At 37.7% G+C, this 15,405-nt stretch overlaps 1 protein-coding gene across 2 annotated transcripts in view; it reads left to right on the top strand.

Annotated features, from left to right (window-relative positions):
* The window catches only part of INTS6L (integrator complex subunit 6 like), a 60,259-nt gene that overhangs the window by 11,545 nt on the left and 33,309 nt on the right, over positions 1-15,405 (top strand). For both annotated transcript variants that reach the window (XM_012747519.2, XM_012747523.2), the window contains exons 3-6: positions 12,975-13,124; positions 13,922-14,011; positions 14,244-14,427; positions 14,686-14,814. In XM_012747519.2, coding sequence (XP_012602973.2) covers positions 12,975-13,124; positions 13,922-14,011; positions 14,244-14,427; positions 14,686-14,814 — 553 coding nt within the window. The remainder of the gene's footprint in view (positions 1-12,974; positions 13,125-13,921; positions 14,012-14,243; positions 14,428-14,685; positions 14,815-15,405) is intronic.

Genomic DNA, 15,405 nt, shown 5'->3' on the forward strand with positions numbered 1-15,405 from the left:
AAATCTGGTTTCATTATATCTCTCACCTTCCCGACTAGCCTTCAAAGACTCCTGATGCCTATGGGGTCAGGTCTTAAATTGCCCAGCCTGCCATTCAGAGCTCTCTAGGATCTGCTCCATGTGTCTGTATAAATTTATTTCCTATCATTTCCCACAAGAGCCCTACACTTCAGCCAGACCTGTTTCTTCCACTCTCTGAGTGTCTCTCCATTCCTGACACCAGCCCTTAACCAAAGGAAGAGAAGATACAGACCCTGGAAAGCTAAAGATCTGGAGGAGGGGAGGAAGTCAAGTGAAAGCAGGTCCATTAAGGGTGTGACTTGAGGGGGAGGATGTGACAGAAGGTGCTTTAAAATGCTATTATAATGATGAGAAGTTGCTGTAGTCAAGGGGGAGGGAGCTGGGGTATGACCTTTAGTAGTTGATTAGCCTAAACTAGACCAAGATGGTTTGATTTAAATTGGCCTGAAGTTGCCTGGAGGCACTGCTGTTTAGTAAGAACCCTAGTCTCTGCATTTCTGTCTCTGCTGAAGAGAGCCCATATTAACTAAACAGTAGATAATAGGATTCTGGGGAGAATATCTAGCCTTTAATACAGCCGTGGCATCAGCAAGTTGGGGCTCCCTCCTCTTATTTCTTGAACAAGAATGCTGACGATATGCAGAGCACAGCTGCCCGTTTTCCTTAAAAGCTTACATATGTGCATAGACAGTGCAAACTCCATTTCATAGTGATACTTTTGAGCTGTATGTTAAAAGTGGATTTAGACTATTGCTACATACTTTTATAAGATTTAGATTTTAAAAAGTGGTCAGTCACAGTACATCCTGTCTGGTAGAACACACCCTCCGCCATGGTGTAATAAGACAAGTGTCATTGTCACTTCAGCAGCTCTGTAAAGAATGCTGGACTGGAAAGCTGGAGATCCCGGTTCTTAACCTGAGACTGCTACTAATTACACACATGACCCCAGGCAAGTCACTTAACCTTTTATGGTGTCAGTTTCCTTATCTGTTAAATGAAGGAATTAGACTAGATTATTTCCAGGGCTCCTTCTGAAAAAGTACAGGAGAGAGTTGTATAACTGAGAGGCAGGAAGTAGAATAATTGAGGCTTAGAATCCAGGGAGATTTCAAAATTACTTTTAAGTTTTAGAAAACAGTTCCTGGATATGCTTAATGTGTTATGTCGCACATTTAGTGGTTAAATTGGTAAATGTCACTCTATCTTATTGATGTGGTTTCTGTTTGCTGCTAACAGTTTAATGTTCAGGACAGAATCTTATCAATGGTTACTTTAGAAGAATGGAAGTGAGGATTTGGTGAACAGACTAACTTTGGAATTTTTAACAAGGAATGCGTGTTACTTTTACCATGTAAAAATCAGCTCATAAAATTGTTTTGAAAGAATTTTTTAAAAGAGAATTAGTCTGGAGGAAAGAGATGCTATATAATCTTTTGAAAGTAAATACATGGCCATTCTGCTACCTCATGTTTAATTCTTTCTGCAGTGTTGTAGGACTTAATCTCACTCCTGTTCATGTGTGTTTTTTCCAAGGGCACCTTTGTTAATTCTTATTTTGTGTCTGTGTCCATAAAAGTGTCTCTTATTAGAAGCCAAAATCAGCTGGGCATGGTGGCATGATGGCTCATGCCTATAATCTTAGCACTCTGGGAGGCTGAGGCAGGTGGATCACTCAAGGTCAGGAGTTCAAACCAGCCTGAGCAAGAGTGAGACCCCATCTCTACTAAAAATAGAAAAAAATTAGCTGGATAAGAAAATATATGGAAAAAATTAGCCAGGCATGGTGGCACATGCCTGTAGTCCCAGCTACTCTGGAGGCTGAGGCAGGAGGATAGCTTGAGCCCAGGAGTTTGAGGTTGCTGTGAGCTAGGCTGATGCCAGGGCACTCTAGCCTGGCAACAGACTGAAACTCTGTCTCAAAAAAAGAAAAAGAATTACAAAAATATCTTCTACTCTCTAAAGGTGTTCTTAAGAAATTGCCCCACTAATATATTGGAGAAACTTTTTAATTTGACAGTTTGTAGCCTGCTGAATTGTTTTTTTAGCAGATAGTGAAAGACTTGCATGACCACATATTTTAAATAAACTGAGCAAAGAAATGATTCACACTGTGATTTCACTGACAGTATACCATTTTGCATTTATTCTCTTTAAAATACCTCATACCTAGTATGAAGTTTTTTAGTATATAAACAAATCATAAGGATCAATCTAGAAAATTTGCAAATTGTATTTATTAAATTTTCAATTCTTACCCCCAGGGAATTAGGATAAAATTGTGAGGCAGCACACCTCTCAAAGTTCACTGGAAAGCATGATAAGATAAAAAGAAATCTGACCTTCACCAGTGGATGATAACATGTAGAAACCAACAATTTTAGAAGGCTTTCTCCTCTGTCCAAAAGTTAATTGCACTGCTACCGAAGCAGAAACATCTTAAAACTTATCAAACTTTGTCAAATATAAACAATAAAAGTTTTCTTTCCCAGTCTCAGACCATTTCAACAGTGGCTATCAACCAATACCTATTGTTAGAAAGAATTGATATTGTGCAAATCACATGTTCGGTTGTTTAGATTTTGGCTTTTTTTTTTTTTTTTTTTGAGACAGAGTCTTACTCTGTTGCCCAGGCTAGAGTGAGTGCCATGGCGTCAGCCTAGCTCACAGCAACCTCAAACTCCTGGGTTCAAGCAATCCTTCTGCCTCAGCCTCCCGAGTAGCTGGGACTACAGGCATGTGCCACCATACCCAGCTAATTTTTTCTATTTTTGGTAGAGATGGGGTCTCACTGTTGCTCAGGCTAGTCTCGAACTCCTGAACTCAAACAATCCACCTGCCTCGGCCTCCCAGAGTCGCTAGGATTACAGGCGTGAGCCACCATGCCCGGCTGAGAGTAGAAGATTTAAGTAAGCTAGACTTATTTTATGTTGTCTTGACTGGCAGTATTTCCTGAAGCATGTGAATATAAATTGGCAGAGTACACCACAGAATGATACAGAGTTCTCAGGGAGATAACTGGTTTAATCAAATAAAATGGACTTTGCACATTTTAGCAAGTTTGAGACACTAAGAAAAGACCTTGGGAAAGTAACTTTGACCAAAGGGAATCCAAGAGATATTCTTGAAACAATTTTATCAGAAAAAGCTACATAGTACATATAGGACACAGAATAGTAAAATGCCTCCTTTGAGTCTTGAAGTATATCAGTGCCTTGAGCCAAGTAAGAAAAGCACAAAAAAATGAAATCAGGCCAAATTGCTAGAGTATTCAGGGAAAAAAATGTATCAGACAGGGTCACAAAATATGCAAGATGGGAGTTTTAAAAGGAAGTATAAGAAGTAAGATATAATTCTTGTAATGATAAAATATCTTCCTAATGTGTCCTTCATAATTTTAACAACCTCCATTATAGGTGTGCTGGCTGCAAACATAATTTTTAAAAGGTATTTTAACATTTTAAGATGTCACAACTTTCACAGTGTTCTACTGCCTAAGAGGGCAAGTAAACCTTTTCTTGTATCTTGTTAGAATTGGGGTTCATTTTAATTGTGAGAAGAAAATTCTTGACATTGAAAAGTTTTAACTTGCACAAATATTAGGTATAAGGCTAAGGGCAAAGACCACGGGAAAAGTCATTTGTCTCCTCAGGAGACAGAGTTGATTGGAAAAGCAGGGCTTCTTATTTCTGATGTCATTCCATCTCATTGGTCAGTTTCGCAACACAGGAACAGTTTGTGATGACAAAGATGATAGAATGTTAAATTGAAGAAGAAAGTAATGTTGGTTGGAAAATACTGTTGGAATTGATTTATGCAAATTGTCTGGGTTGTTGCAGAGCAACTTTTCCCCAAACTTAGGAAGAGCAGATGGAAAAAGTAAAATAATTTATCTTTCAACAAGAGAAATGATGGCCCTGCTAAATTTAGATTCTTCTGCTTTAACTTGCGACATCTGGGAAAATACTCAAATCTGTTAATCATCTAGTTTATAACCACCTAGAAGAGCCCAAGGTCCAGGATAGCCATCTAACATGGGCTTATGAAGGGCAAATATTACCAGGCTGATTTCATTTCCTTTAATAAAAGATAAAAAGTCTTGTCGAGGAAGAGGAAAGCAACATATTGTCTCTCTGGATGTCAACGAGGCTTTTTATTCATTCATTGTGAAGGGCTTCCTAACGAGCTAAGAAAACTTGAACTGGACTGCACTGCTGTTCAGGGGAATGTCCAGATAGACTGTAGGGGGTGTGTGTCCAAAATGGGTCAGTGCAGTGGCTCAGCACTAAGTCTGGGGACACAGCAAGTGGGGCCTCCCCCTAGAAAAGTTCTCTCACTGTTGTGTGAAAGAGCCTGCCTGGCTGGTGACAATCTGTTATATACAAGAATTCTTTTTGCTCTTTGAAACGATTCATAGTCATGCTCTTTAAAAATCTACCACCTAGTGGATCTTAATTATTGATTTTTGATGTATAAATATCCAATTTATATACAGTTTGTAAGGGGCACTTCTTCTGTGGAAAGTCAGGTACAGATGTCCTAAATATCTTTATCAGTTACCTTGGCTGGGGAAATTAATAGCATGTTTATTAAACTTGCACATTATACAAAGTCTAGCAAGGTCACTAATATTTTGGAAAAGGATTACAAGTGACCTTTAGAGACAGAACAGGAGTTTTCAGAAAGGGCTCTAACACAACTCCAACATCCCCTTCTGGACAGCTGATCTGCTTTTATCTCTTTTACTTGTTTATACTCGCTGGCAAGATTTCAACAGGGGAAAGGGTTCCTCTATTTAAAAAAATAAAAATAAATAAAAACAAGAATCAGAGGAATGGTTTGGCCACAATAGGATGAAATTCAGGGAGGACAAGTACGAGGATGCTGAGGTTTGGGGGAGCTAATAAATAACACCCTCTCCTTTCCCTCATCCACTTGAAACCAATGGAGAAAAAAGACACGGGAGCCAGCCAGCATCCTAAACAACAGCCTTATTCCTGGTAAAAGCTAGACAGGAGGATATAGCCTAGATGTGTGCTCACAAAAACATTCCAAATAGTTCACGTACTGACAGACCTCCCCTGTGGGTCTGTTGTAGGTGTCGAGCCTGCTCCTCAAGCATCACATGCCAGAGAACATACCAGCAAATTTTAAAAAAGCTTCAGCTACAGATCTAGTGAGAACATGCCGGTTTCCTGTTTCCAAACCCACCAGTCAGATTAGAAGATGGAAATGAGGGTGCAGAGAGTGGTAGAAGACATTTCATTTAGGCTTTGCCCTTCTGAGGAGAGGAGTGCAAATTCTCTGCTTTCCGTAATGATATGAGTGAGGAATAAATGGCTAGTTGCTGGTCAGATAGAGCTGGGACCAGAACCGAGGTCATTGATAGAGTGAAAGGGCCATGTTTTTCTGTTAGTATGAAAAAACATTTTTAGTTAACTATGCAAATTTAAGCCAAGATGGAATTAACATATTTACTAAGATAGGAGATATTTTCTTTCTGTAAATCAGATTTATATAAAGGATTGTTACAAGGCATAGAATTATAGGATATGAAAAGTAGAAGGGATCTTAGAGCTGGTTTTTCAGCTCTTTTGTTCCTTGGATGAGGAAACAGAGCCACAGTGTGGTTAAGTGACTTACCCTGGACCACATGCCAAGCTAGTTAGTGACAGCCAGGAATAGACCAGGGTCTTCCAATTGGTAATTTACTGTTCCCCAGACCCAATTGTTCTGTATTTAGACATTAGGGAAAGTAGGCTTAAATCAAATGATATTTGAAAATTTCATTAAACTTATTAACTTGTATGCTAATCTAACATGACATGTCTATGAAGCATACCTCAAATATAGTGTGGGTTTAGTTCCAGACTACCATGTTAAAAGTGAGTTACAAGAATTTTTTGGTTTCTCAGTGCATATAAACATTATGTTTATACTATATTATAGTCTATTAAGTGTGCAATAACATGTCTAAAAAAACTCAATGTACATACCTTAATTAAAAATACTTTATTGCTAAAAAAATACTAATGATCAATCTGTACCTTCAGGGAATCCTCATCTTTTTTCTGGTGAAGGGTTTTGCCTCAATGTTGATGGCTGCTAACTAATCAGGGTGGTTGCTGAAAGTTGGGGTGGCTGTAGCAATTCCTTAAAATAAGATGACAAAAAGTTTGCCGCATTGATTGACTTCCTTTCATGAAAGATTTCTCTGTAGCATGTGATGTCGTTTGATAGCATTTTACTCACGTTAGAACTTCTTTCAAAATTGGAGTCTATCCTCTCAAACCCTGCCACTGCTTTACACAATAATATTAAGTTTATGTAATATCCTTAATCCTTTGTTGCCATTTCAACAATGTTCACAACATCTTTACCAGAAGTAGATTCCATTTCAAGATACCACTTTCTTTGTTCATCCTTAAGAAGCAACTACTTATTTATTAAAGTTTTATCATGAGATTGCCGCAATTCAGTCACATCTTCAGGTTCCACTTCTAGTTGTTTTACTATTTCCACTGCAGCTGCAGTAGCTTCCTCCCCTGAAGTCTTAAACCCCTGAAAGTAATCTGTGAGGATTGGAATCTACTTCCAAACTCCTGTTAATGTTGATATTTTGACCTCGTCCTATGAATCACAAATGTTCTTAATGGCATCTAGAATGATGAGTCATTTCCAAAAGGTTTTCAATTTACGTTGCCCAGATCTATCAGAGGAGTCACTATCTATGGCAGATAGAGGCTTATGAAATATATTTCTTAAATAATAAAGCTTGAAAGTCAAAATTACTCCTTGATCCATGGACTGCAAAATGCATGTTGTGTTAGCAAGCATGAAAGTGACATTAATTTCCTTTTACACCTCCACCAGAGCTTTTGGGTGACCAGGTACATTGTCAATGTGCAGTGATGTTTGAAAAGACTCCTTTTTTTCTGAGCACTAGGTCTCAACAGTGAGCTTAAAATATTCAGTAAACCATGTGGCAAACAGATGTGCTGCCATCCAGGTTTTCCATTTACGGAGCACGGACAGAATAAATATAGAATATTTCTTATTCTATAATAATTCTTATAATTCTATAATAATTCTATAATAATTCTATAATAATTCTTAAGGGCCCTAGGATTTTAGGAATGGTAAATGAACATTGGCTTCAACCAGTTGAGTTAGGCCCTAACAAGAGAGTCAGCCTGTGCTTTGAAGCTTTGAAGCCAGGCATTGACTTCTCCTCTCTAGCTATGAAAGTCCTAGAGAGCATCTTCTTCTGATAGACTATTTCGTCTATACTGAAAATCTCTTGTTTAGTGTAGTAATGATTTTAGCTTGATCTTCTGGATAACTTGCAGCTTCTACATCACCACTTGCTGCTTCATCTTGCACTTTTATGTTATGGAGGTGACCATGAACCAACCTCTGCTACCTTCAAACTTTTCTTCTGCAGCTTCCTCACCTCTTTTAGCCTTCACAGAATTGAAGAGAGTTAGGACCTTTCTCTGAATTAAGCTTTGGCTTAAGGGAATGCTGTGGCTGGTTTGATCTTCTATCTAGACCACTCAAACTTTCTCCATACAGTAATAAGGCTGTTTTGGTTTCATATCATTCATGTGTTCACTTGAGTAGCACTTTTACTTTCCTTCAAGAACATTTCTTTGCATTCACAGCTTGGCTAACTCGTTGGAGGCACAGCTTTCAGCCTATCTCAGCTTTTGACATGTCTTCTTCACTAACCTTAATCATTTCACTAGCTTTTGATTTAAAGTGAGAGACCTGTGACTCTTCCTTTTACTTTAACACTTAGAAAGCATTGTAGGGTTATTAACTGGCCTGGTTTCAATATTTCTGTGCCTCAGGGAATAGGGAAGCCAGAGGAGACAGAGGAGAGAGAGATGGGGACTCTGGTCGATGGAGCAGTCAGAACAAACACAACATTTATTAAGTCTTATGTGGGCCTGGTTTGTGGCACCCCAAACAATTACAATGGTAACATTAAAGATCACTGATTACAGGTCACAATAACAGAAATAATAATGAAAAAGTTTGATATTGTGAGAATTACCAAAACATGACACAGAAACATGAAGTGAGTTTGTGCTGTTGGAAAAATGATACCAGTAATGCAGGGTTGCCACAAATCTTTAATTTGTGAGAAACATAATATCATAATATCATAATAATTTGTAAAAAACATAATTTGTGAGGCACAATAAAGCAAAGCACAATAAAATGAGGTATACTTGTATACGAAATATACGGAAGAGTCTCTAGTATAGTGGTTTAAGTTGCTGGGCTCTGAAGGTAGGCTGCCTGGGTTCAAATCCTGGCTATGCCATTTATTAGTTATTTGACTTGGGGCAAGTTGCATGGGCTCCCCCAAGCCTCAGTGTCCTCGTGTATAAAATGGATATAATAACAGCACTTGCTTTGAGGGTGGTTATAAGGCTCAGATGAGAAGGATGTAGATAAGATGCTGTACTTAGCATAGGTGAGTTCCTAGCATATAGGCACTGGTAAATATTAGCTATCATTATTCATCATCATCAACATGATTTCACCTCTATGAGACTTTGAAAATTTGACCTGTGAAGATGATAAGCTCTTGGTTCAGGATTTTATAGATCCCAGGTTACTTCTTTGTCCTAAGCCTCCATTCTTTGGGCCTCCCAGGATAGAAGCTTCCTAATCATCTTCTACTCTCTCCTTTAGGCCCATGCTCTGTCTGTCATCAAGTCCTATCTTGTTTGTTTCAAATCTTTCTCATTTAACTCTTTCTTCTCCATGCCCTAATTCAAAGCCTGATTTCCACAGGCCTGGATTATTGTTCAAGCCTCCTAGCTTTTTTTTTTTTTTTTTCTGACTGCAACTACACCTTCCTCCATTCTGTCCTATATGTCACCACCAGACTGGTCTTCCTGAACTTTTATCTTTTTTCCCCTCACTTTGGTATCTGTAATGCCTCAATTATCTGCTGCATCAGGACCAAGCCCTCTTTTTTTTATATATATAAAAATTCTTTCTTTCTCTCTCTCTCTCTCTCTCTCTTTTTCCTGCTTTTTATTCTTCCAGGATCAAGCCCTCTTGCCTGATCAGGTCTCTCTAGAACATCAATGTCCAATAGAAATATAATGTCAGCCACACACATAATTTAAAGTTTTCTAGTGGCCACATTAAAAAGTAAAAAGAAATGGGTAAAACTAATTTTGCTAATATATTTTATTAGTACTGAAAATATGAAAAATATCATTTTAATATGTGATCAATATAAAATTAATAATGAGATATTTTATATTTTTTTGTTCTGTGTCCTCAAATCCCAAATGTATTCCACACTTACATCACATCTCAATGCAGGCTAGCCACGTCTCAAGTGCTCAATAGCCACATGCGGCTAAGGGCTAGTGTATCAGATAGTGCAGTTGTAGACTGTGACTTGCCACCACTGTGACCCCCACAAATACCTAAGTCTCACTTCTTCCTTCTTTGTTAAAACAAAATAGAGATGGTAATACTGTACCTATTTTATAGGATTGTCGTACGCCAATGTGAAATGTGAAAGTGCTTTGTAAGCTGTAAAGTTCTGTAAGAATGCATACAAGTTACCAGAAGTAAAGGTTTTACTGAGAGTAGGATATCTTTGGAATAAAGTAATTTGAAAGAAGAAACCATATTAGGAAGGAGAATCAGTGGTCCTGAATTCATTTATGAAAAAATAATTAGCTTTAAACAATGAATAGAGAGTATAAATGTATACTTTTTTCTGGCCATCTCTTTATAATTACCTTTTTGGAAGAAATTTGTCACATTAATAATGTTCTCTAATATTACAATAAATTTGTGGGCCTTTTTTTCCTTTAGCATTTTGAGAAATGGATATATGGACATTTAGTTCTTCTCTTGATACAGGAGCTGCATTGCTACCAAGGATTTCATTGCTCTGAGTAGTAAATGTGGCCTACACACTTAGTAGAACTGGAGTAGGAGTGGCATTAAAAATTTCTCATATTATCCAGTTCATTGGAAAGAATAGGAATTAACCTAAAAACAGAATGTCAGAGACTAAGATATAGAAACTGTATGTAAAATGCTCTCAATCAACCTATATTATAAAGGAAAATTTAAAGAATAATTATTCTGACAGATTCATGAGTAAGACTACTAATAATCAGTGCACATTATTTTAAATGCTGATGAGTTGTAAAGTGGTACCCAAATCTTGTCCCAGCCCTTTTCCAAATCAAATAGTCCATTAATTTTGCTTTAGTCATACCTTGAACTACCACGTGGTCCTTAGGGAGTTCAATATTTAATATAAATATGACCATAAGTTTACAGTGTGGAAATAAGATTGCTAAATGAAGTCACTCAAAAAAAGTGAACTTTATATAGTGGCTTTGGGGTAAAAGACCCCATCATTTACAAGTTTGCCAAAGCCAGAAACCTCAACCTAATACATAACCCTTTCTCTCTCGCCCATCCCTCTAATTAACTACTAAGTCTTTAGGACTCCACCTCTGGAATACTTCTTTAATCTGCAGCCTCCTTCCATCCCCTCTGCCAGGCTTTCATCACTTTTCTCATAACATCTTGCAACAGTGTCCAAACCAGTTTTCCTGCCTCCTCAAGCTACAGCCTCCCCTCCACCCCACAATTTATTCTCTAACTACCAGCAGAATAGTCTTGCTAAAACACAGATCTGATCATGCTGCTCCCGAATTAAAATCCTTGAGTTCTTCCCAGGGCCAACAGATAAAATCCAAACTACTGAGTATGGTGTATAAAGCACTTTACAGTTAGAGCCCAAATGATCTTATCGGCCTTGCCTCCTGCCGAGTGCCCAGAGCAATGATAATCAGATTGCTGATGATTCTCCAGTAAGCCCTATCCTCTCATGAACTCTGTTCTCTTCCCTTGGAAACTTCCCATCACCTCTCACATCAGTGAGTCTTAGGATCTTGTTTTGATCCTGTCAGGCTTTCTCAGATGCCCTGTCTTCTGTGAGAAGCCTTCCCTCAATTCTCTGGTCACTTGTTCTTTCAGTCTCCATAAGTGCCTTCCTTACTCCTTTGTAGCAGGAACCCCTCAAGAGCTAATTCCTCTCCATGTCCCCAGCATGTAACATTCGGCCCACTATAGCATAATTGGTCAGTAAAAATTTGTTGAATAAATAAAGAATTGATGCTGTTCTCCTCCTACCTTTCTCTTCTACCCTAAAGAAGAAATCTAATTTCCAAATTCAGTGTGATTTACAATCACCTACTGATAGTTCTAGGTATTTGACAAGACATTTTGAATCATAATTCTTCCTTTTCACTAAATTTTAGTTTGTCTGGTACAGTAAGATTTTTCCTTGGGCCATAAAGAAGTATTCTCATCCCCTACTTTCCCAGGTACTAAATGTCATATATACAGTTTGGCCAAAGGAGCACACGGGAAGTTTTTATCTTTAGATCCTTTAACCTATAGGATATGTTAGGAATACTAAAACCAGCAACCTAAGCACATCTTTAATTTCACAGAATCCCCAACTATTGGACCTGGAATGAATCTTAACCAGGACCTCTTTCATCTTGTATGGTTGTGCAGGTTGTGAACTGTTTAACCCTAAGGGGCATCATACTCATAGATTGCAGTGTGAATGACACTCTCCCCCAGGGTGGTATCATTTGCATCTGGCAACCTTATACAGTGTCCCTACTTATCTAATCCTCCTCCTTTTCAAATAAATAAACTTAGGTCCTAAGAAGCCAACAGTTTTGCTCAAACTCACACAGATATTTTTTGATAGCATCCATATGCAATAACCTGCCCCCTGCCTGTACCTCTCAGGCATTCTGCCAATCTAAATTGCTTCAGAAGACCATGAAACTAGAAAAGAGTATTTGCTGTAGTCATATGGATAATGAACAATATACCTTCAGCTAAACATGAAATTCAAATAATTTAGTTTACCTCTGTATTATTTGCTCTTGCTTTCCACCTCCAGCTGCACTGGTCTGGTTGGCATAACTTAAGCATTCAGCATGTGACACTGCTGCCCTCAGGCTTACTGGGGCTCAGGTGGTTGATTGTTCCACCATTTTGCTAAGCTGTGCTGTCTGTTCCCTCCCTTGTTGGCCCATTCCTCTGTGACTTATTGTTAGCTGCCATCTTCTTCTTTTGGCTTCTCTTCTTGGCATTTTGTGCTGCTTTATTTTTATAGCCATCCCCGACCAGTCAGCATGATCTTTTCCTTCCTTCTATTCTACAAACCAATCAATCACAGCACGTTGGCTATTGACCTTGGGTCTTTGGTCCTTTGCTGCTGTTCACAGCTGCTGGGGGTGCCTAGAGGATGCTGCTGCTTTGCCAAAACATTTTGTTTCTTTTTTTTCTCCTCCCCTTATGCTAGATTTTGGGCTTTCTGGATGCTTGACGATGCCAAAAGGGTTATCTCCAAATAAGTGTGGTTCTATTTCTATAAGTCCTCTTTTACTCTTGTTTAAAAATGAAAATCCTTGCTTGGGAGGAAGAATCTTGGTTAGAAAAAAATTCATGTAGATCAGACACTCAACATAGTTAATTATCTCCACCAAGGACAATGCATTTAGAAAATAACTAAACTTCCTTTCCCCCTTATCGATGCTCATCATCAGTGACAAGCTAAAGTAACCGAGTTATTTTGGTAGGTTTGGTTGAGCTTGAATAGGAAACTGGACCTCTTGAGCCAAAACCCTCTAGCCTTAAGGAACTAATGCACTGTTTGAGTTCTTTGCTCTGGTCATTAAAGATGGTCGATCTTTCTGAAACTGCTTGCTTACTTTAGTTCTACTTGATCAGTCAAGATATAGAATAGAATTAGGTTAAGGAACAATCAATTTGTTAGAGGTTTGATACTTGCTGTTTAGTGGTTATTTGCACTTTATATATTGTTCATTGTATAATTGGGAATTTCTTTGTAAATGTTTGGTTTTCAGGCTGGTTGGAAGGAAAATCACGCAACATTCATGAGTGAACTAAAAAATCTTCAGGCTTCTGGACTGACTACTCTTGGTCAGGCTCTAAGATCCTCATTTGATTTGTTAAATCTCAATAGATTAATATCTGGAATAGACAATTATGGACAGGTAAAAAAAAATTAAGTGAGTATAGCTAATTTATTTTGGTGACTTGGGGTAAGAATTTAAAATTGAGCATGGTTACCAAGTTTTCTTCTATTTTTCATAACCCCCCAATAGAGATTCACATACCTTTTAAATACATACTTTAAAAAAAATCCCTCCTTTTTTGGTTCTTATATGTTTCTTGATAATAAAATAGTTAAAGTTGCCTACCATCAGATCATCAAATGTCTGACAAATTGCTGAGAAATATTAGAAGACGACAATTGGGGAAACTTTCAGCATCCTAACTCCCCTGCCCCTCCCAATTCGATGAAAAGGTTCTAGGATAAGAGGAAAGGCAGAATAGCATTTGATGCTGCTACCATTGCCCTTTCCTCCCCCAAAATCTCTGTTCACATTAACTAGAGTCGCTGTCCAGGTTGCAGAGGCTCATTGTCCTCTCTGTGCCAGGATTTTGACTCAGGTGAATGGATTCATGACGTAGATGACACCCCTATTATAATCTCTTTAATGTCATTATTTTGTGATTACTTGGAAAGCAAGGAGAGAAGTATGTGAATGTTAATAGATTGGGGAGTTCCTGAATTATAAGAATTCCTCAGTTTATACTGAATGTTATCTCTTCAGGGATTGTTATTTTGATTCCTACCCATTTTTGTTCCCTAATCTTTTCCTTTCTATAATATTTATCCAGACAAATTTTGTCATATACTTGAGAGATCATTGGCAAGGCAAATGTAAAAGTTTAAATACAATTTTATTACTTTACATGGCTCTAATGCTTTTTAAATGTATTTTAGGGGAGAAATCCATTTTTTTTAGAACCATCTATTTTAATTACCATCACAGATGGAAACAAGTTAACAAGTACTGCTGGTGTTCAAGAAGAGGTGAGACTTTTTTTTTTAATTTTGCTCAAATGGCAGAGAACATGCAGCTATTTCTGTGGGAGGCATTTCCAGTTAAGCATAAGTTTAGTCAAATCTCCCATTTTGGTAATCCTTTTGAAAAATTGCTTACTTTTATTGAGTTACATGAAAGAAAAGTGAACCCTTTAACTCTTTATTTATTAATTTTTGTATGGGTTGTTATGATGAACCTTTTCAAATTTTGCCTCATCAGCTTCATCTTCCTTTGAATTCTCCTCTGCCTGGAAGTGAACTAACCAAAGAACCTTTTCGTTGGGATCAACGGTTATTTGCCCTGGTGTTGCGATTGCCTGGAGTGGCTTCTACTGAGCCAGAGCAACTAGGGAGCGTACCAACTGATGAATCTGCCATCACGCAGATGTGTGAAGTCACAGGAGGTATTGGTAATATTTAACATTTCTGAAGAAAGAATTCAGGGCAGCAGAATATAGTTTTCACTAAATACCATATCCAGTCTTTGCTTGTTTTCTTTCAAAATCTTTTAACTCTGTTGCTTAAACGCATCATTGGTATAACATTTACTGCCAATGTAGTTATGGTTTTTTCAAATTAATTTTAGGATTTTAAATGCTTGTATTATAATATAGTATTTTATTTGCTCAAACTTTTGCTATTTGTTTTTCTTTCTGGTACAGGTCGCTCCTACTGTGTGAGAACACAGAGAATGTTGAATCAATGTTTAGAATCTCTAGTTCAAAAAGTTCAGAGTGGTGTAGTTATTAATTTTGAAAAAACAGGACCAGATCCACTTCCTATTGGAGAAGGTACAGTAAAGAACTTTTTTTAACCCCAAAGTGTTATATAGGAGAATGATCTGAGATTGAGAAGACATGAAACAAATTATAATAGAGACCTCACTATCCATATGCATTTGAGTAGTTACAAACATCCATCCAAACAACTACCATACATTCATTGCCTGTGTATATCTGTCAGGTGGCCAAATTCTAACAACTTTAATCTCATATCCAATGTTCTTTAGAAACTTTCTCCTTTTACCAGCCCGTTTTATATTCCCTGGTCCCAGTCTTGGGATGACACTGATTCATTTACCTCTCTATTCACAAAATATCTGGAGATTCACCACAATGTGCCACTTAAGTAGTAATCTGGTTTTGATCTTGTAAGTACCAAATATGCTGAGCTATCTTTATGAAATCTGTATTAGTTATGCTCCTCAATAAGAGATTGTGAGTGTTTATCCAGGAACTGCTTGTGTTCTCTAAGATCCTACACTAGCATTTTTCTGGTCACTTTTTAACTACAGAAACTTTTCTCTTCAAATGAGATTTTATAGAATGTTGGGCATCTAAAAAGAGATAAAAGCTGAGTTACTTTTGCATAGAGGAAGTGAA

The sequence above is a fragment of the Microcebus murinus genome, chromosome X, assembly GCF_040939455.1.
Source record: "Microcebus murinus isolate Inina chromosome X, M.murinus_Inina_mat1.0, whole genome shotgun sequence".
In the NCBI taxonomy this organism is placed as follows: domain Eukaryota; kingdom Metazoa; phylum Chordata; class Mammalia; order Primates; family Cheirogaleidae; genus Microcebus; species Microcebus murinus.